A 20,615-nucleotide genomic window follows, 5' to 3' on the forward strand; every position below is an offset into this window, starting at 1 on the left:
GTACTCCAGGTAGTGCCTCAGAAGGACAGAGGCCTCCCTCATCTGCTGGCCACCCCCTCCCAATGCTGTTCAGGAAACCATTGGCTACCTGGGCCGCAGGTGCACACTGCTGGTTCATGTCAATCATTTTATCCACCAGAACCCCCTGGTCCTTCTCCACATGGCTGCTCTCAGTGAGTTCTTTTTCCAGCATGTACAAATATCTGGCATTGTCCTGTAACACCTTCCTCTTGACGTTGTTGAAACTCATTCATTTCACATGGGAAAACTTTTCAAGCTTTTCCAGATCCTTTTGGATAACATCCCTTCCTGCTGTTGAATCAACTGCACCACTCAGCTTAGTGCCATCCACAAACATGCTGAGGGTGCACTCAATCCCAACTATCCAGTCACTGATTGCAGCGGAATTCCTGAGTCACAGCCTGAACCAATATATGAGCATGTGAGTGCCTGCAGCAGGGGGAGCCTAGATCCACCCTTCCTCTTTTCCACTGCCCCAGCAAGTGATTCCAGGAGTGCTTGTGTAGTCTGAGTCTGTGCAGGTTTCCCCCCAATCCCCTTTCCCTCCTCCTGCTGCCTCATGTGTCAGAGATCAAAGTGAAGAAAAATGCATTCTTCAGCTCAGCTTTTTTTCCAAACTGTTGCTGAGAGGGGTGAGTTAATTCCTCATTCTTTGCCATTTTGTCCTACAGTGCCTGTATCTCAAATAAAGGCTCTGTCATAGCTTTTGTTTGCTTTATACCAATAAAAATGATGAAGAACACCAGTCCCAAGAAAGACCACTGGGGTAAAGCACTCATCACCAGGCTCAAGCTGGACGTAGAGCCATTGACTCTCCAAACAGCCAAATCCTTATTGACTGAACAGTCCACTCTTAAAACCCATATCTCTCCAATTTAATAACTCATTATGTAATAACACATGCTCTCACCTCCCATGTTTCCAGTTATGAGAAAGGAACCAATCATTATGGAAGACATTCAGGCACAATTTGCCTTTAAATTTCATATTGGCTTCTTCCATCCACCTTCTTGTCCTGCATTTAAAATGTCTTCTTTGGAGTTTTGCTCCCAAACTCTCCTAAATTCTTAGAATAGTCTCAATGGCAAGGAGTCTATATATCAGGAATTTCACCCGATCGCCCTGATCCTTCTGGAGTTGACTGTGAGCAGCCTGCTCCTTCAGCAGCCTCACCTGCATCCCATGTGGGCCATGAACTTGCATATGTCTACGTCAGCTGGTGACATAGTCCTCTACTTAGGACTCCTGCTTCACTGCCACAGAGTCTGTGTGTAGTATTAAGCAGCCCAGAATCTGCTCCCCCTGAAGCCTAAGTTATAAACCAGATGACAGTCTCTATCACTAAGGTATGCAAATGCTAGAAATACAAAGAGCAGCAGGTGCTAGGCAGAAGACCACTTGCAGCTCTAAGCCAGGAAATGTCAAGTGCAATACAGAAAGTCCATCATTGAAATAAAACAAGCTGTACTTCACAGTTTATTTGTGGTGATGGGTATTTACTTCAGTCTAGAGAGCCATCATACTGCTGGGAAGGAAAGGGTAGATTTCTTCTACATTTAGGCTGATGGCAACAGGTCTATTTGTGATTTCTATACTGATGCTTTTAATGAGCTATGAAATTGTACCACCTGAGCGAACTCAATAACATCCAAAATTATTTCAGCATTTTCCTTTTTTTATGCCGAGAGATCAGTAGAAAAGTCACTAAAACCGGCCGGAGTCATAAACACAGTGCAAGAAATCTATAAATTTACTATAAAAGTATATTGACATCTAAGAAACTGGAGGTCTTCCAGTTTCCTGCTCTCAAATCTTACTTGCCAAAGTAAAGGAAATCTATGTTTGACATCATGCTAACAGGACCTGCACTAGTATAAATTTGATTGTGGTATACTGCATTAAATATATATGTCAAATTATTTAAAAATTAGCTTTTATCTTGAGACAAATCTAGCTGTCATCTGTTACAACCTATTGTTCAAAGCAAGGTTGGACACAGCAGGTTGTTTAGGGCCTTGTTCAATTGGATTTTGAAAATTTCCAAGAAAATTCTACATAACATCTCCAAACAACATGTTCTGGTGTTTGATGATTCTTAAAGGAAAACAAAAAAAAAAACAAAAAAAACCCAAACAAACATAGCTTCATAACACATCTGCAAACTGGTTTACTGTCCTTAACATGGCACAATGTCGAACGCATAACAACTCAAAGCAAACAAGGAAGAGAAACTCATTTTAAGGTATTCCATGGAACTGATGAAAGTCTGAATAAGCTAAGTTTATTTTCTTTGAATACTGCATCAGATAATCCTTTTCCCAATGTACACTCTCTCTTCATTGTAGTGCATATTCTTTCTTGTTTATTCCACCACACACAAAATAGTATCCTATTTCCATACTTCCAAGCAGGCTCTATAAAACTAAAATATCCTTTCAAAAGAAATTGCAAGCGATCTTTGTGTTAATCTCAGCTGTCTCTTGTTGAGGAATCAGGATGAAAACTGGGTGAAAATATACTTACTATGTGCCTTCTTACCATAATAACAAAATCTGACCTCTCCAACTAAGAAATTATGTGCCACAATTATCTGTAAGGGCATGTAGAAGCAGAGTGCCCATGCCTTTAAGCATATCTGGTCAAGGAGCTTTTCCAGTACAAAAGGGTGTAAGGTAATACGGTAGAGAAGAAGCCACAAGCAAACAAGTACATACAGGAACACCATCCTGGCTGACATGGTAAGGGAAGCAGTGATGAGAACAAACCTTATCAGTATGACGGACAAGGGCATGTACAAGTGTTAGAATGTTTGTTCCAGTAAGGTTATCTGATCCTGTCAGTTAGGAAACTAAAGGAAAAATGGGGAAACCAGAAACAAAGTATACAGAGATACAGACCTAGCAAAGCAAATGTGGAGACAATGACAAAAAAAAAAAACTTGTTAGTCATGCAAACTGATGGGCTATCAAGAAACTACAAGCACCACTTAAAGGAAGATCAGCCTGCATTTTCCACTGGTAAGTTGAAAGAATAAAGGCAATTTAAAAAAAGAGAGGATAAAAGGGGCTGACAATGTATGAAACAGAGCTGATCAGTATTCTAGTCAGACTTGTGACTCATCATCACATATCATCATATCTTCTTATTAAATCTTTCCTTAAGGAAAGATTTCCTGAAATCTTTCCTGCATAGTCTCACCTTCTATGCTGTGTGTGTGTGTGCCACAAGGACTATGTGCCAGGTACCAGTAAGACCTGTATGTGTGCAAGTGACTTCAGGTATAGGTATCAGACTAAGGGAGTAGTCTGGCCTCTGGTGACAACTACTGGACTGAGCAAGGATCCTAGAATAAGTAGCTGGAGGAGCCGTAAGTTGTGGATGTGAAAGAGATCAACAAACCCAGAGTGTCAGCTACTGGGGTCCATATGAGTGGACTGAGTGCTAGCTACTTGAGTCAGTGTAGGCATCCCTAGCCTGTGGTGCCAGCTACTGCTGTGACTGGGTACACTGACATCAGTTAAAGGAATGAGGAAGGGTTTGAGTAACATTCTCAAGAACTAAGCCTGGAAAAAGGAAAACTTGCTCTGAAAACCCACAAGAATACCACCCCTGTGACCACACTATTTGCAGTGCAATATGGCTTCCTTTTTTTTGCAAAAAAAAATTTGATGTCTAGTGTACCTTGATGACATAAGTTTTTCTACTGCATAAATGACAGAAATTATGTAACTGAATTTTTGAGCAATGTAAGCAGATTCTGTCTTTGTTAAACAATGGCAAAAGAAATGCAATCATGCAAAAAAAAAAAAAAAAAAATCTTATTTTGGCTGCTCAAAGATCAAGCCTCTGAATTGCCACACTAACCCAAAATTGTGTCACTTGAGAGAAGCAAGAAAAGTATGGGAGAAATACAAATCTGTTACAGAATATTCTATCTCAGTCCCCACATTTTTTTCCTCTCTTTTAGCAGTAAAGTATAATAGATTAGACCTAATTTGAGGGAGTACACTATTTTGTACAGTACCTAATAGTAATCACAATTACAGCAATGGTGCATATACTGAGAAAAGGAATTTTAAGTCTGACACATGCTCATTAGGCATAGGTAGCCAATTCAAAGCACATCAGTAACTGATAAGTCTCCTTCCTGAAAATAATTGCCAACTATGCAGATTGCATAAATTCCCTCTAGCTTTCCTGTTAGGGTCTCATTTGCTGATATGTTTTAACAAGGATCAGTACTGTCTTCAAACCACCAGCTGTACTGGCACTTAGCATAATCTGGAGTTTAAGTTACTAATTCTAGCTAGTAAATGATGTATCTCAAATATAGCTTTCAAGTCAGTGCATAGCGAGGCACTGGGTATGAGGACAGTTTCTATACAAAAATAAAGCTAAAATCTTTTGGTTTTGCAAATTTTCACTTGAATACAAAAGTTTGTAAAAACTGTCACTATAAATGAACTAGAATGAATACTGACACCAAAATGCTTTGAATGAAATGAAATATTTCAGCATAAGTGGACACACAAGTTTTCTGAAAAGCAAAGCCGAAAGATGAAATTTGATATGATACAGAAATGAGATCTTAAAAAATATTAAGCCTATGTGAAAACATTCTGCAATAAAACTAACTGAATAAGAAAATTTTACCTCAAGTACGACACATGAGAGAAGAGCATGCTCTTTTACAAAGGTGTTAAAAGAAAATGGAAGAAAAATTTGACAACATGTAACAGTAATTGACAATAGCAACTTTTGTTTCCCATAATCACACCAAATCTCTTTTCATTTATTTAACACTCCTTAGTCCAAAAAAAAAAAAATTTTCTTCCTCTTTCAATGTTCCTTTTATTAAGCCCAACTATTTCTTGTACTGGTTACCATTACCTTTCTGGATTTTACTTGCACTTATAAATCTCTCTCCCCTTGCCAGCAAGAGGAAGAAATAGTTTAAGTATCAGCATTAATCAGCACAAAGATAATCACTGGTAATCAGAACGTACATTCAATAAGAGCTGAAACTACAATTGTGCAGTGATTTGGTAAGATAAAGATTCTGCCATTTGATTTAACTAAGTAGTAAACAAGAGAACAGCATATGAACTATTGGAAAAGATACTTCAGTTGATCAGCTCATACTTTGTGACTATGAGACCCTTAAAAAAAAAACAACAACAAAATAAAGCAAGACAACAAAAAAAGCTTTGCTTCCTAGTTAAAGATCAGTACAAACTTCAGAAGAAATAAAAGAACAAATCGAAGTGACAACAGCATGAGTTTCTGCTAGTTTCATGAAGGACGTATGCCGTAGACTACTGGTTAAGAATGAAATTCAATGTAACGAATGTAACTAAAAACTCTCCATATGATGTGCTATTTTACACAGCGTGGGAAACAGTGTGCACAGCTAGCATATTTATGAATCAAACACGAACCATGCTTCAATTGTAGGACCTGCAGTTCTCAGCTGGAATCAGAGATCAAATATTCATCTAAGATAAAGAAAAAAATATGCATCTTTATCTCAAACGGAAAACCATCTATAAAGTTATAAATTTAAACAGGCATCCAATTTGCGCAAGTTCCGTTGACAGCTAAAGATAACAACAGAAGGGAAAAGGACGAGACATCAGAGACAGTTAGGAAGCCAGACACGTAGTGAATTTTAAATACAGCCATTGTTCCAAGAAGTCTGTTAACGATTCCATGATAAACCAATGAAGATTAGTCCCTACCTGCCTTAATGCTGTCTGTAAGGATTTGTTACATAGCCAAAGGCAAGCTTGAAGAAGCATGGAAGGCTTAACGAATCCGTTTTTATGTTTCATTATGTTCATAGTGTTCCTCATTATGTCTCTTAGCAAATAAAATCACTAGGAATACAATTTTATGGCAAATCAGCTAAGATTTCAGTACATATCATAGTTACAGCTCCCTTCTTCGAGCTCTTATTCATGTGTTTGGATACTTACATATGCTGCTTATAGTTTCTTCTGTTCTTTTTGTCAAAAACACTCCTTAATTTTACAACTACACAAATTAGGAAAACCTATCTAAACATATGTTGTTAAAACCTTTTTTATTGAGGTGTTAAAAAATGAAAGAATGACATCTTTTGAAAAGTTTTGTTGTTGGTTTAACTTTGTGTTATTCGCAGTGAAGTTAACCTATGCAATCTTTGGTAACAGCAAGTAAACCAGCACTGAGTGCTTCTTAAACAGTGATCAGACAAGATTATGTAATCTGCATGCAAATACGTGCATGCACATACATACTACAATGACATGGCAAAAATGCAGAGCAAGAACTCAGAAAGGTATATGGCTGTGATGACATCCCAGCACTGAACAGCTACAAACCACAAGAGCCCTAGGGCATCATTTTTGTCAAAAGCAAACTCGAAATTGTAGTGAAAGAGTTTTGTAACCAAGCAAGGATATAACTGAAGCTTACCTTCAAGCTAAATGTAGCAGCTTTGTTGATCATTAGGTCCTGTACATCTTGAAATGTGCACTACAAAACACACATACATACACATAGGAGAAGGTTTGGATTTAAGTCCTACAAACAATCTTTATAAAAGGTTTGTTTAATCACAGAGCTACAGTATTACAAGCATATTATTATCACACAAATAACTACTTGCAACATATTTTCAAGAACTCAGAACATAAGTCTCGTCTTTGAACAAAAACTTACTAATGCATTCACTAAGCAATTTCAGACTCGTAATACTCCCTTACATTGTAAAAAGGCATTAGTGAAGTTTGTTTACAAATTTTTAAAAGCAGATGGACAATCTCTCTTAAATGTTTAACAGCTTCATAAACGTATGCTAGCTTTTCTTTCACCTCTGTCCTTTCACAGTTTGGGCTTTCATGCTGTTGTTTTTGTGAAAGGAAAAAAAGTACCAAAAAGACACAAATATTCAGTTCAGCTTCATTAAACTTAACAGAATTCTATTAAGTACTCAGGATAGATTTGGTTGGCGTCAAAGATAACAAATATCTTTGGATTCCAAGTATTATCCACACAGCTGTCATACAAGTTCACAAAACTTCCATCTCTTGAAGGAGGCCTCATGTATTTTGAATCACCATTGATATAGTCGCCAGTTAATACACGAGCAAGAAACATGACTTTATCTGGTTTGTGCAGATGAGGCTGCAGATTCACACCATGAATTTGGAAAGTATCTCCATGCTTCATATCCTCTTTGCAGAAACGACTGGAATATGATGCATCTCTTGCAAAGTAGGTCCCTTTCAAATAAAAAGCAAATTCTTATTATATTCTTATCATGGTAGGTTAACTTCTAATGAACAAGTAGGTACCAGGATGATGAAAAAGTCTGTTCTTTCCTATTTGTTAGCAATCCAATGACTTTTTCTGACATCATGATAATCCAATCCTATGTTGGCCAACAATGTCAGAGGTATGAATCTATGCTGATGGTATGACATTAGAAGTTGAAAATTCTCACCAATATTCTGTTAAATTCTACTGTCACGTGACAAATGGATGCAAAGCGCAGTCTGACAAAATGGTGACTGACAAGGAAGTGTGTTATGAAGCAAAGGTGTGTCATTGAATTCCTCCATGTAGAAAAAACCTTGCACCCACTGACATTGTTTGCATCTTACTGAATATTTATGGAGACCAAACAGTGGATGTTAGCAAAGCGAAGCAGTGAGTGGTGCATTCCAGCAGTGCTGGCAGCAAAGTTTAAGACAGGCCAAGTTGCAAATGGCCCTGGACAACATGTGCAAGTTTGTCAGGACCTATGGAATGAGGCTGAAGGTGACAGTTTCCTGGATCACATCATTATTGGTGTCATGAGACATGGTGTCACCAATGTGCGCTGGAGTCAAAACAGCATACATGGAGTGATGACACGTGAATTCCCCATTGAAGAAAAAGTTCAAGACACTGCCCTCAGTAGGTAAAGTGATATGGACTGTCTTTTGGAATAGGGAAGGGGGGATCCTTCTGAATTTCCTAGAACCCAGACAAACCATCAACTCTGACCGCTACATCGCAATGCTAAGTTGAAGACTCAAACTCCCAGAGTCAGGCCAGAGAAGAGGACAAACTTTCTCTTGCAACACGGTAACACCAGGCCCTGTACTAGTTTGAAGACCTTGCTGCACATTGCCAGTTTTGGCTGGACTGTCCTACCATACCCATCGTATAGTCCAGATTTGGCACCCTCCTACTTCCATCTGCTCGGGCCAATGAAGGATGGATTGCATGGGCAGCATTTTTCCTATCAACAACATTATCACAGCAGCTGTGAAACAGTAGGTCACCTCTACTGGTGTCAATTTTTATGAGTGCAGTATGGAGGCTCTTGTTCATGGCTGGTGACTAATGTTGAAAGATAGTGCTTTGTAGTGAAGAATGTGCTCTATCAAACTGTGTTATTGTGCTCTTTGGATCCATTGTAGTTTCTATGGAAATAAATAGGAAGCATTACTTTCAGAGCAACCTACAGAACATGAGCAAGTATTTTGCATGAACATTTTAGCAGGGAGACTTTCCTTGTGAACTACACTGCTTTGCAGTTCACCCTTCATCCACCCCACTCCCAAGTCCTACCCAACAGTTACACTGATTACATTATTCACTGTATTCTTACTTTCTTCATTTATCTCTATCTTAATTTACATCTTTTACTTGATGTAAAAGCAGAGCGATATTAAATGTCTCTGTAAAAACACAGGAGTACACCACAAAGAACATCCTATAAGGAACACTTAATGTTGAACAGTTCAGACTGCCAAACTGCCATATGTGAAAAAATATTTACCTTTTCCATATACAGCAGCATGCATTCCATTTATTCTCCAGTCAAAGTTATGAATACATATTGCTTCTACAAATTCATTACTGGTGCCATGAAATAACATCTGCTCATTAATAGTTGTCACACCTCTCTTCTTCTTCAGTTGGGCTTTCTTCCTGCAGAGAACATGCAATGCAATATTATAAGCATTTGTACAAAAACAATTAAGTTCCTACTCTGAAAATACAGCAGAGAGGTGACAGACTTAAAACTTCATAAATTTCACCTTTGCAAGTGTCTATATAATTTCATATTTTAAAAGAGATTAGAATTCTTAAGGTACATGTTTAGAAATCATATCTGGATGTTGTAGGCTATTTTCAGAAGTAATCTAAGGTTAGGATAAAAGGTCCTATAAAAAAATTTTATCAATTCTATTTATGTGATAGCCTCAGTACAGTCATTTTCTGCACATACACTCAGGAAAAAAAAAAGTGTTGTTTTTGTTCTCTTCAACTGCATGAACTGCATGGTTAGACGGATAACAATCTTAGTGGATTATAATTATCCCAGTAAAATAACAAAACCATTAAAAATAGAAGTATCTAAATGTTTAGGCAAAATTATCAACATGACCATGGTTTTCTGAATTTGTGGTTCTCATACTTCCTAGAAGAGCCAAGTCTTATGCTATACCGTTAAAGAATTTTGGAGAGAAGGGGGGGAAAAAAAAACAAGACAGCAGATGAGCCTATATTACAGTCTTATGAGCAGAAGGCCATGGAACACATACAAAATTGAGATGTATCATAGCTTCGTTCTTGTCTATGTATCTGAATTTTCTATGCATTAAAACCACAGTGTAGCTGCAGGAAAAAAAAAAAAAAAAAAGCAGGTTTATCAAACTAAGCAATCTGATTATAACTGTAGCGCAGATATGAACTGGGGAGGCATTCTCAGGGCCTACAGCTTAGATACATCAATTTCCTATCAACCAAGTCCAGAGAAAGAGAGAGGTGGCAAAGATTTGTCACCATATTAAAGGCATTATATTGCAATTATTTATGATTTATTAATAAATACATTTCAAAGGAATTGACATCTTGCACTACTTTGCTTAAAAATATGTTTAAATTGTCTTATTTTTAAGCTTTCATATTTTTATTTAGTATGAATTAACTAGCTAAAAAGTGTCTTTACAACTTTTTAAAAATTATTATTATTTTAGAACTGTTTTCCAAATCCAAAGAACATCAGTATAAAGTCAAAAGCTTTCACAAATTATCTAATTTGTGGCATTTTATGTCAGAGGCAGAGAGGTCCCAGTCACTCAAGTTCCACTCTGTAAACATACTGACAAAATGAAGGAGTCAAGATTCCTTTTATCTTATGAAAAACACCTATGTGAAGCAAAACTTCCGAGCTAAGGGCTACCATCGATGAATATTTGAATATTTTCCAGTCAGTCTCCCTCTGCTGCTGGCTGGTGTTTCTAACAAAGTAAAAAGTCAGCTTCAACTTCTGATTAAATAGAATGCATTTGTTCCAAGAAAAATATGAATAATCAATTGTCCAAAAACATTTTCTAACAGTCCTTCACATCTCCAACCAATTGATTTCATAATTTAAAATCTGATAATACAGTAACTGTTAAAACAGACAAATATGTTCTGATGATATTGCAAACAACCATTTAAGCAATGCTCATATTTAAACACGGCCCTTATCAGTGAAAGAAAAAACACTTTTTCAAAACACAAACGTAAATAGCAAATCTTTCTTATAGTAGAATATCTGGAGGGTACTGGAAAAACTGGTTCTACAGAGTGCAGAAATGCCACAGCAATTTTTTTTGTTGTTGATTTGAAACAGAACTCAGTTCTATCTCTAAGAGTTCAGCCACTCTAAAAATCATCTTCTTAGCACTTTTCACCAGCAGAGAAAAACTAATCCAGCAAAACAAAATTAAGCTGATCCACCACCCAAGCAGGCTCTCATACAGCCAGTCCACTCAATAAAGGAGAAACCTAAAGCAAAATTAAATACCTAGTAACATGCTGCTTGTATACATGCCAGCACACAGGCTGTTTCTATACGAGGGCAACAATCTCATGACCAAACATCCTTTGCTACTTGCTCTGCTCCTCTGCAATTCCAAACCAAGATGCATAAATCTACATATGCTAGATCAAGATTAATCCTTTGTTATTTTTGCAATCCCTCATGAGACACCAGAAGAATTTTTAGTGAATTTCAAATGCTGTAATGCCCGCTTTTCTGTAACATAATACACACCAGTGTGTGTAAGCCCATATAGCCCAAATGGCAGAACACTAACGTATAAAAAGCTGTATTTTACCTCTCAAACGGAGGGACAAGAAAGGCACTTAGACCTCAATTGCATATACATATTTTAGCAACCTTTATTATGCTTTATTAAGTATTTTTGCCATAAAGGAAAAATGTTTTAAAATGCATTTTTCTCCATATAATTTTATAAAGGTAAAAGTACTAAAAAGTATCTTGATTCATAGTTCTATAGCAACACACCTGATGTGTAAAAACTCTTAATGTAATACTCCTCACATATGAAATTCAAATTCTCATTGTCAGTTTTGTACTTTAAAAACATCTCAGCATAGCACCCATACCTTCCAAGTTCTTAAGGCATGAATTTGTCTCACTCATTGATTAGCCTGGTAAATGTTCTTCAAATTAAATCTGTTCCTTATGTAAGCAAACAAGTTCTCTCCCCATCTCCCCATCCCTGCCCCTATCAACTACACTGGAGACACAGAGGACATTTAAAGTCTGCTTGCTATTTCTTTTCTCAAAAACTGATGTATTGAAATGGTATAAATATATCTACAGAAACTTATTTATAGAAAGGTGACTGTTAAATCACAAGGCCAAGCAAATAAGCCTTAATAATTAAAACTTGATACTAGGAAAGAAGTAGAAAGGGAATTCACTACTTCTAGTTCTTCCAGGCCAACACAACTTAAATTTGAAGAAATGACATGAATTCATGCTAACTGGACATAACTCTGCCCTGTGTTTCATGAAGTTGAGAAATTAGACAAATCACAAATATTCTAATGGCCACTACAAATTCAACACATAAAAGCCAGTAAAGAAAAAAAAAAAAAACTTACTTTTTTTCTCCTTACTTTATTATGAGAAAGTGTGGGTCTCTACCATGTGGATATTCTGAACACTCATCACATTTGAACACAGTAAACTTAGACTTGGTGGAGTTACAAAAAAAAACAACAAACTAGTGCCATCCTTGTCAACCCAGCCAAATTATATTGATAGGTTAATAAGTCTACCTGCTGCTATTCTCTCATATTCTTTACCACTTGACCAACAAGTTACTGCTTAAATGCTTGCTATCCTTAAAATCAGTCATGAAACTAAAAAACCTCAGCATCTCATTATTAGGAGAAGCTGACATTTCTACATAGATAGTAATACCTTTGCCTTTTACAATGAAATAAAGATCATATCAAACTGTTTACAAAAATACTAGAAATGTCTTTCTCAATATTTTCCAAGAAATTAAAGTTACTTAAAGAGAATGAATACAGTACCAAATGCAGCACAATCATCATTATTTTTTTGAATCTTGGAATAATTAATTTTAATAGGGCTAGAAAGTCAGAGCTTGATTCCCTATGCTAAGGTTATGATTAATTTCAGTCCCACCCCAGAAACCCTGAAGTTAACAACTGTGTACTTCATGCTTGTGATAGTAAAGACATCCTAGAAAAAAGGAAAAAAGCTTCTCAAATGACCTGGAGCACTATGCCCAAGCCACCTGAGGAAAAAGAACTGCCAATTGTGCGGCTATGTGCTTAACAGAGGAAACAGCCACTCTCCCTCCTGCTCATATGCTCCCTTCAAGAACTGGAAGGCCTCCAAGAACAAGGCCTTCAAGTACTGGAAGTCTCCCCAGAGCCTTCTCTTTTCCAAACTAAACAAGTTGGAAGCCCAGTTCCCTCAACCTTTTACTCATATGAGATGTGCTCCAGCCCTCCAATCATCTTAGCGGTCCTCCTCTGGACCCACTCCAAGAGCTCCACATACTTCCTATACTGGGGGCTCCAGGCCTGGACACAGTACTCCAGATGGGGCCTCACAAGAGCTGAGTAGAGAGGATCAATCCCCTTCCTCTCCCTGCTGGCCACCCCTTTTTTAATGCAGCCCAGAACCACAGTTGGCCTTCCAGGCTGCAAGCGCACACTGCTGGCTCATGTCCAGCTTCTTGTCCACCAGGACCCTCAAGTCCTTCTCCACAGGGCTGCTCTCAAGGAGATCTTCCCCCAGAATTTCAACATATTGCAGTGCATCACTTTCATCTTTGCTACATATATATGTAATACTTATATAACTGCATTATAGTTTTGCCCTTGTAGAAGTCAGTCTTCAAAGTTCTGTTTTCAAGACTGTCAGAGATTGATAAATAAGCAAATAAAGAAAAATAATAAAACTAACACATTTAATTATATAATAACAAAAGTAACACATTTTAATTATAAAACAATAACAGTAATTAAGCATTTTTTTTTTACTGAATGCCTTGCTCTGTTAACAATCCTAAAACTGTTGGTTTTAAAAATAATCTCACCTGCAAAAAAACTCCCACAAGTCTAGATTTTGTATTCTCTTTATTCTTTTTATTCGGTGGCTATCCATTGTTTTTCCAAAGAGATTAGAAACTTCATTGTATTCATTTGTTTTCTTTTGCAAAGGAATAAGCTGGAAAAAAAAGAAGTTAGCACAATTACAACATGATGTACTATTTCATTATGTGTTTTCCAACTTGCACCGACTCTTACCTGATACGGCTCCTCAGGATTTACGTTCTCCCAGTGTGAAGGCATAGGGATGGACTCATTTTCACAGATGAAACTTCAAATAAAAAAATGGTAAGAGCACATCACAACAAGGACAAAAAGCATTTTCCTATGAACTCTTTCTCCAAACAACAGAGTATGCACCCCCACCCCTCCTCAAAAATCCCAACCACTTAACACAAAACTACTTAGTGTTTAATACTGAAAAAGCCTGTTGTCAGCAGCTAAGGTCAAAGGTAAAGATCTTACTTTGTGTTCAAATTATGGCTTAGTTCATTACAAACAAACAGTGGTAATATGTTATTACATCATCTGTCCAACAAGAGATACAAAGTTAAATTAAAAGGAATAGTCAGAGATATCTGCAACATCAGGAGAGCAACACTAATCTAGAAACATGAGTGCAGATATAGCCTGAACATTTCTATGTGTCAAGAATTAAAACTACTCTAAGACTCTGAAAACTGGGCCTTCACTGGGCCAGTAATCTGAAGTCACTGTGTTAGATATACATATGAGAAAATTACATTAGATTAGAAAAGAAAAAGAAAAAAAGGTATTTTAAGCATGTACATAGCAACTTTAGGCCTGAAAACAGACAGTAAATGTAGCAATCTTAAAGCATAGTGTCAGCATGTGAAAAGAGAGTATGCTGATTGAATCAGAAGTATTAAAGGAAATTCTTCAATAAGCATAAAAAGTTGAATTGCAAGATTACTGCATGTATACTTCAGGAAACACACAGTGAAAAACAGCTGACACTTCAAAAAACAAACAAACAACAATAGCAAAAAAAATCCCAGCCCATCCTAAATGCCAGTGTTAAGTGATTGCTACTACATTTCTTATTACAAATGTCAAAGATCTTTTAAAAAATACAACCTGATAATAATTCAAAACTGAGATTTTGTTTAAGAAATATTTAGAAAAAGTAACCCACAATAGAGGTGGTCAATTTTATCTGTAGCACTATCACTGAGTATGCTAGCTTTTATTGACTATCAGATTACATCAGAAGAGCATTACATCATCACAATGTTCCTTCTAACTAATTTAGGAAGTCATTGTTACACTGGAACAAACTACTCCATTTCTTTCTGCTGCTGTTCCTCCAATTCTCCAACCAGCAATTCTGATTTTACAGGTTAGTTACTGCAAGGGAATCCAACAGTTGAAGTCAGGTACAAATTTAAGCAGCTTGCAGAAGGATATCAGTATTCAGTATGTCTTGCCTCCCCACTACAAAATCCTTATTTTCTCAATAAATAAAGAAATAAATAAATGAAACCTTTTGTTATTCTCCCTCTAAAATTTCTTCCTTTTTACTTGACTTGCTTTCTCACATTTTCAAATTGTTTGACAAAGAAAGTAAATAAATATAGACAGTCCACATAAAACATATTTTTGTTTCATTTTCCTTTGAAAACTCAGAATTAAAATCAAAATCGGGATTAAAATCAAAATCAGGAGGCTTCATTTTATTTCCTTACCTGAAAGCACTGATAGAAAAGGGAGCTCGCTTTATTGGACGTTGTTTAAGGGTAGTTAGGTTGGTTTGTTTCATCTCTGAGCATAAAACAAGAGTTAGGATAAATGTTTCTGGACTTCATCTATAGCATATGGACATTTAAGAGTCTGTTTTTTTTGTTGTTTTTTTTTTTTTTTCAAACAATGTTACTACATCAAAAGCTGCTTGAAAGGAATTCATATTTCAACAATTAGTAAATCAACATCATAGATAAAAAAAACTCAAAATACTGGCCTCAGTATTAAGCGTTATTTATAAGAGTTGACAAAAATTGCAAATACTACACAAAGCAAATGTGGTATATCTGACATCTTTGTTATTTAAGTTAACCCTATGAATATACATACCTGAAAAGTCTAGTGTGTAGTTAAATTTTGCAGTAGTAAAAGAAACAGAACCGTATGGGTTTGTTCTGAAGCTCCTTTCAATATCTTCACTGCTAACTGAGCAATGACTATTTGAATCAGTCTTCAAAATAAATAAAAAAGTACATTTAGATGTTTTCAGCAATAAGTTGTTTGACATACAAAAGTCACAAGTAATATAACTTCGTAGTTACCTGAAACATATGCCATTTACCACACTCAGCCAAATAAAACCAGCCCCACTGAGTATCAGAGGTATCCATCTCTTCAACTGAACTTTCCATCTTTGGAAAAAGGTCTTCAGATGTTCTTTGAAACATTTCCTGAAATATTCACACACATATAAAGTTTTTTGTGATACTCCTTGTGAAAGTACATTATTTGAGAAATTCATTAAAGAATAAAAAAGAATAATAATAAAAAAGTGAATTTACAACTCTTAAATTAAAAAAAAAAACAAAACAACATGGTTTGGGTACTTTCTCTTTTACAGAGGAAATGTCTCTATTTTCTACTTATTCAGTATTATCCCTTATGTTAGTTAAACATTTTTAAAGCTAACTCTTTCTCATATGTCCATAAGCATGCCCAGCCAGAAGAGAGCTATATGCTTTAACATATCAAAGAAAGGTACTACATTTTATACTGATAACCCTATGACAAGCTATTCTTATAATGCAACAGGGTCAAAGGTACTACTTAGGAATAAGGTGTTGGGGTTACATGATAACTTGACAAAAACATCTACTAGATACTTACCAGGCATAAATAGATCATACCGGATGTTGAGATGTTACAAAAAAAATAAGACACTAGAGTCCATGGTGCACTGCTCCTCAACACTGCTTAACTTAAAAAAGATACAACAAAATTACCTGGCACTCTGTTCTGGTGCAGTGGTTCACACTGGAAAAAAACAGAGGCTTTCACACACACTATTACCAACATAGTGAGGGTTCTTCAGGATGAGGGGAAAAAAGGACAGGGGAAGAGTCACAACACAGGTCTATAAAATTATGGCAAAACTGAGTAGAGAATAACTGATGACATTTTCTTTCTACATGAAAAACATACATCAAAGTTTGCATGTGTTAAGTTCACAACAATCTAAAGAGAAACTTCTTCATAACAGAGATGGCAAACTATGATATTTCTTTCCACAGCATGCTGTGGATATTGCAAGTTTATGTAAGTTTAAAAAGTAGCTAGGCAAGTTCATGCCCACCAACAGCTATGCCAGTATACCTTTAGAATAATCCTAGTCAGTTCTCTTCCTCGTTCAACAATAAAATCCTGAAAACCCTGAAAGTACTTCACTTTAATTACATATATATCTTAACATACCAGCTCCATGCTTGAACCCCCCCAGACATCAAATATGAAGCACTGGGGGAACTTTCAGAGGAAGAAGTATGACCTCCTCCCAGAAATTACTAGCAAATCATCTGGACAAACTGCTTAACCATGACTGGCACTCTTCCCAACTGTTTCCTCAACTTAACTTTCTCTTTCAAGAAGTAGAACAATGCACTCTAGTATAAATAAGTTAAATAAAGTACAGTTAATATCCTGAATGCTTTAGTTCTTTCCTGAACACTTCAACCCAGAAAAAGGTACAGAGCAACCTGAAGAATGCATACTAGAATCTACAAGTAGGCACCAACTGGCCAGTTCTGCTAAGGCAGGAGTTCAGTGCAGAAAACTGCTAGCACCACCCTGCCTTATTTGCTCTCTGTGGTTGTTGCAGAAACAATCCTAGAAGCCTCCTCATGGACACAGCTCTGCATCTCAAATGAGGAATGATTGTTCATCGTCATAAGCTTCAAAGGACTATAAAAACATAAACAGATACCAGGGGAATCAGAGACAGATCTTCTCACAACATCTCTAATATGCAGAATTTGTGAGCAAATCTACTTAAGAACAAAAGGAAGCATGCAAATCTACCTATATGAACAGCTACCTCAAGCTTAAGCAAAATATACTAAAGGTACATCAGCTATGTGGCAAAAATACTTTGTAACAGTAAGAAAACCATTCTCTGTTCCATTCTTCACAACAATACAAAGCCATAGAGCCTACGTTCACTTGGCATTAAAGCACAATTGGCCAAGATCTTTTGATGATCAACTTCCACCTTCAACTTGATTCTTCTGATTACATGAATATTTGGCCCTGTTTTCTTCTACAGGCTGATGTACTGTAGTGTACACACATTTTTACAGCTAAGAGGAACACAATTTAGACTTTTTGGGTAAACTTTGGTTTCCTCATATTTCTACCAAAACTGTCAGATCACAGCTACATGCCAACATTAGTTTAGGACCTTGAATTTAATCATTCAAATCAGTACTGGCTTTCAAAAAAGTTATGAACACTGAAGATACATTCACCTAGACAATTTTATGCATCTGGAAGGAACACAGCTTCCAGAATAAACTACTGATGAAAGACATAAGTACTCCCACAATTTTAAAAATTCAGACCATAGGCACTACCTTTAGACAGGAAGTACAGGGTAAACAAGTAGATTCCAGATACTTACTAAGTAAGGAAGAATGACCCAAATCTATAAACACAACAGAATGCTGTTCTCAAAAAAGATATAAATGCAAAATGCTTGAAGAAAATTACTCAGCTTATCGATGAATTTAACCACCATGTACACACGATTTATAAGGCACATGTAACTTTTTGTCCAAAAGCTATGAACACATGCATCGTGAGCAGAAATACGTCACCAGACTTTCTGGATGACAGGATGTCAAGTATCAAAGATGCAGCAATGAGAATTTTATTAGCAATGCTATTTCTAACAAAAGTCAATTCCCATTAATATCAACTTTAAAAATGGCCCCAGGTATGCCATAAACATCCTAAAGGCAACACTACTACTTTTGACAACACAATTCTCCTTCTAAAGAGAACTCACTTGTGTGTTGTGCTACGACTAGTGTGGCTTTATTATTACTGCTAACCCAATTTACCTATTAGTTCTTTTAAGCTTGAATAAGCATGTTTTATGGCGCATCTAGATGGGCTGCTTTCTATTGGTGTCCTTTTGGCAGATTATACTTTATTGTTGAAAGCTGCTTTGCCTACAAACATTATCTAATGCCCTGATGTGAACACATGCACCATGGCCTGTGGCCTCTCAGGAAACATGGTACGTGATCGGGTGACTTATAATTAAATAAGAGTTCAGGGCTGGGAAGTGGAAGTGAGGAGGAAGAACTGCATAAGCACAAGTACAGGGAACACCACGTGATAACCTCCGGAGCTCTATCACCATTTCTTCCGTTACAGTACAGAGAGGCACTACTGAAAGGGAGAAAGCATTAACCCACACACGGCACCACTATCTCCCCATTTGTCTCCCGTGTTCTCCCGAAAAATGGAGAAGATGGCGGCCTATACCACCATCCCCTCTTCCCCGACGTTGCAACGCTGTCGCTCCCCACGCCTGCGGCGGGTATGATGGAGTGAGGCAGGGCCGGCCAGGAAACGGCAGCGCGTAGCGAGGAGGCGGGTGAGGAACATATGGAAAGGAGCGGCCATTTCCCACGTCCCCCTCCCGCGCGCACTCACCGCATCTGCCGCCCACCCCGAGCTCGCTCCCCACATGTTGGCCGGAGAGTGGGGAGGAGTGTATGTGTTGGGGGAGGAGGCGGGGAAGAAGGAAGCAGGCCAAGCGTAGCAGTGCAGGTCACGTCACTGCTTACACTCCAGACGCTTCCGTTACCGAAGGCAGAAGAAAAGGGAGGGGCAACAGTTGTTACTGGCAACGCTATATCGGATCGTCACAGAGAGGCGAGGCCTGGTATGCAAATTTCTAGTGGAGTAAGCGGGATTGAAGTAATAGGCAAGGGAGCGGTTGTGTTTGATTTTGTATCGTGCCACAAAGAGACAGGGCAGTGAGTGACGCTGTGTGAAACTGTGGCTTTGCAAGCGGCTGTATGGGCTGGTCTCCCTGGAGCAGCTGTGTGACACTGGTTTGTCAGTTGTAGGTTGTGTGGCAGTCTTTTAACTACCTTCTGATGTTTTCTTTAAATTATTGGCTGTATTTGTGGATAGGAAAGGGGCTTCCTCTCTGCAAAGGATTTTTCACAGCCCATAATTTTCCTTATGAGCCTTTATATATATTCTTTGCACGTAGCATTTTAATGGACTCATGCTGTGTCACCATCAGGTAAGGCAGTAAAAATGGCAGCTCTAAGAACATTATCTAATGAAAATAACAATAAAAGCTGCAGCCTATTGCATTATCCATCAAGTGGACCTTCGGAATTTGAAAAATGGACACTCTGTGGGCAGCTTTACCCTATAATCAAGTTCTAGAAGTGGCAGCAGCTCTAGGAAGGACTTCTGGTAAGAGGACATATTCATACATGTGCCTTACCCCTTCAAGGGGTCCTTCAAGGGAAAGCTCTAGGATGAGAGCTGCTGAGTGGAAGAGCTGTCACTGACCAATCCATAGATGTATGCTGCAGTCTTTGGAAACTGTGCTGGAAGCTTCCAGATAGGCCATTGTGTCATCTGAAATCTGGGAAGAAAACTCTCCAACTCCACTATGGTGTTAGAAAGGAGCATTCCTTTATTCCTCACAGTACAGTAACATACCAGGTGACTTGACAAGAAAGTGCACCCTCTCAGAGTTCAGTTTCTACATTTGAGCAGCTAATACATGCTATGCAGTACATTGGCATACACATTCATTCTTTTTCAAGAACTCATAAATATGTGCTAATATCCCTTTGGGCATGCTCAGTGGTATCTAGGGTAGTTTAGTACCCACCTGCTTCTTCCCCTCTTTTCACCATCAGCTTAATCACTGAAGCCTTTGGCTCACTTCCATCCACTTTTCCCCAGTTTGGAAGATTTTCATTGCTTATTAGGCCATAGTGAGCCACTTTTTAAAAAATCCGTGTATGTGGAACACAGTGAAAATGTCCTTTGCACATTCTGAAGCAAAAGATAGAAGTATTCTATTGTGACTCCAGTACTTCTTGTGAGGCAAAATCATAGAGGCAGAAGATAAAAGTAATCTGTTATGT

At 37.5% G+C, this 20,615-nt stretch overlaps 2 protein-coding genes across 10 annotated transcripts in view; one reads left to right on the forward strand and one right to left on the reverse strand.

Annotated features, from left to right (window-relative positions):
* LOC125697541 (protein arginine N-methyltransferase 8) overlaps positions 1 to 20,615 on the forward strand; it is a 152,374-nt gene that overhangs the window by 116,975 nt on the left and 14,784 nt on the right. The window lies entirely within an intron of this gene.
* PARP11 (poly(ADP-ribose) polymerase family member 11) lies at positions 2,165 to 19,318 on the reverse strand. Of its 9 annotated transcripts, XR_007378864.1 has the most exons (11): positions 19,150 to 19,318; positions 18,107 to 18,130; positions 16,437 to 16,467; positions 15,756 to 15,884; positions 15,544 to 15,664; positions 15,159 to 15,234; positions 13,651 to 13,723; positions 13,440 to 13,570; positions 8,834 to 8,985; positions 6,478 to 7,286; positions 2,165 to 5,516 (listed from the first exon to the last, which is right to left on the reverse strand). XR_007378864.1 is itself a non-coding variant. In XM_048954965.1 (10 exons), the coding sequence occupies exons 1-10, from the start codon at positions 19,152 to 19,154 to the stop codon at positions 6,973 to 6,975; spliced, it is 1,056 nt and encodes a 351-aa protein (XP_048810922.1). In that variant the 5' UTR covers positions 19,155 to 19,318; the 3' UTR covers positions 2,165 to 6,972. The 9 variants fall into 9 exon arrangements, 8 of the variants coding, with proteins under 8 accessions (XP_048810922.1, XP_048810978.1, XP_048810951.1 ...); XM_048954965.1 differs by having other exon boundaries at positions 2,165 to 7,286; XM_048955021.1 differs by lacking the exons at positions 16,437 to 16,467; positions 18,107 to 18,130 and adding an exon at positions 16,321 to 16,411 and having other exon boundaries at positions 2,165 to 7,286.

This window comes from Lagopus muta, chromosome 1 (genome assembly GCF_023343835.1).
Source record: "Lagopus muta isolate bLagMut1 chromosome 1, bLagMut1 primary, whole genome shotgun sequence".
Classification (NCBI taxonomy): Eukaryota; Metazoa; Chordata; class Aves; order Galliformes; family Phasianidae; genus Lagopus; species Lagopus muta.

Bases quoted from the DNA above. Each gene is read 5' to 3' on its own strand.
- PARP11 (XM_048954974.1), bottom strand. From the start codon at position 19,185: ATGTGGGGAGCGAGCTCGGGGTGGGCGGCAGATGCG. The intron at 18,131-19,149 runs GTGAGTGCGCGC...TTGTGTTTATAG, and splicing joins CGGGGTGGGCGGCAGATGCG to ATTTGGGTCATTCTTCCTTA. The intron at 7,287-8,833 runs GTAAATATTTTT...TTTATTTGAAAG, and splicing joins TGCTGCTGTATATGGAAAAG to GGACCTACTTTGCAAGAGAT.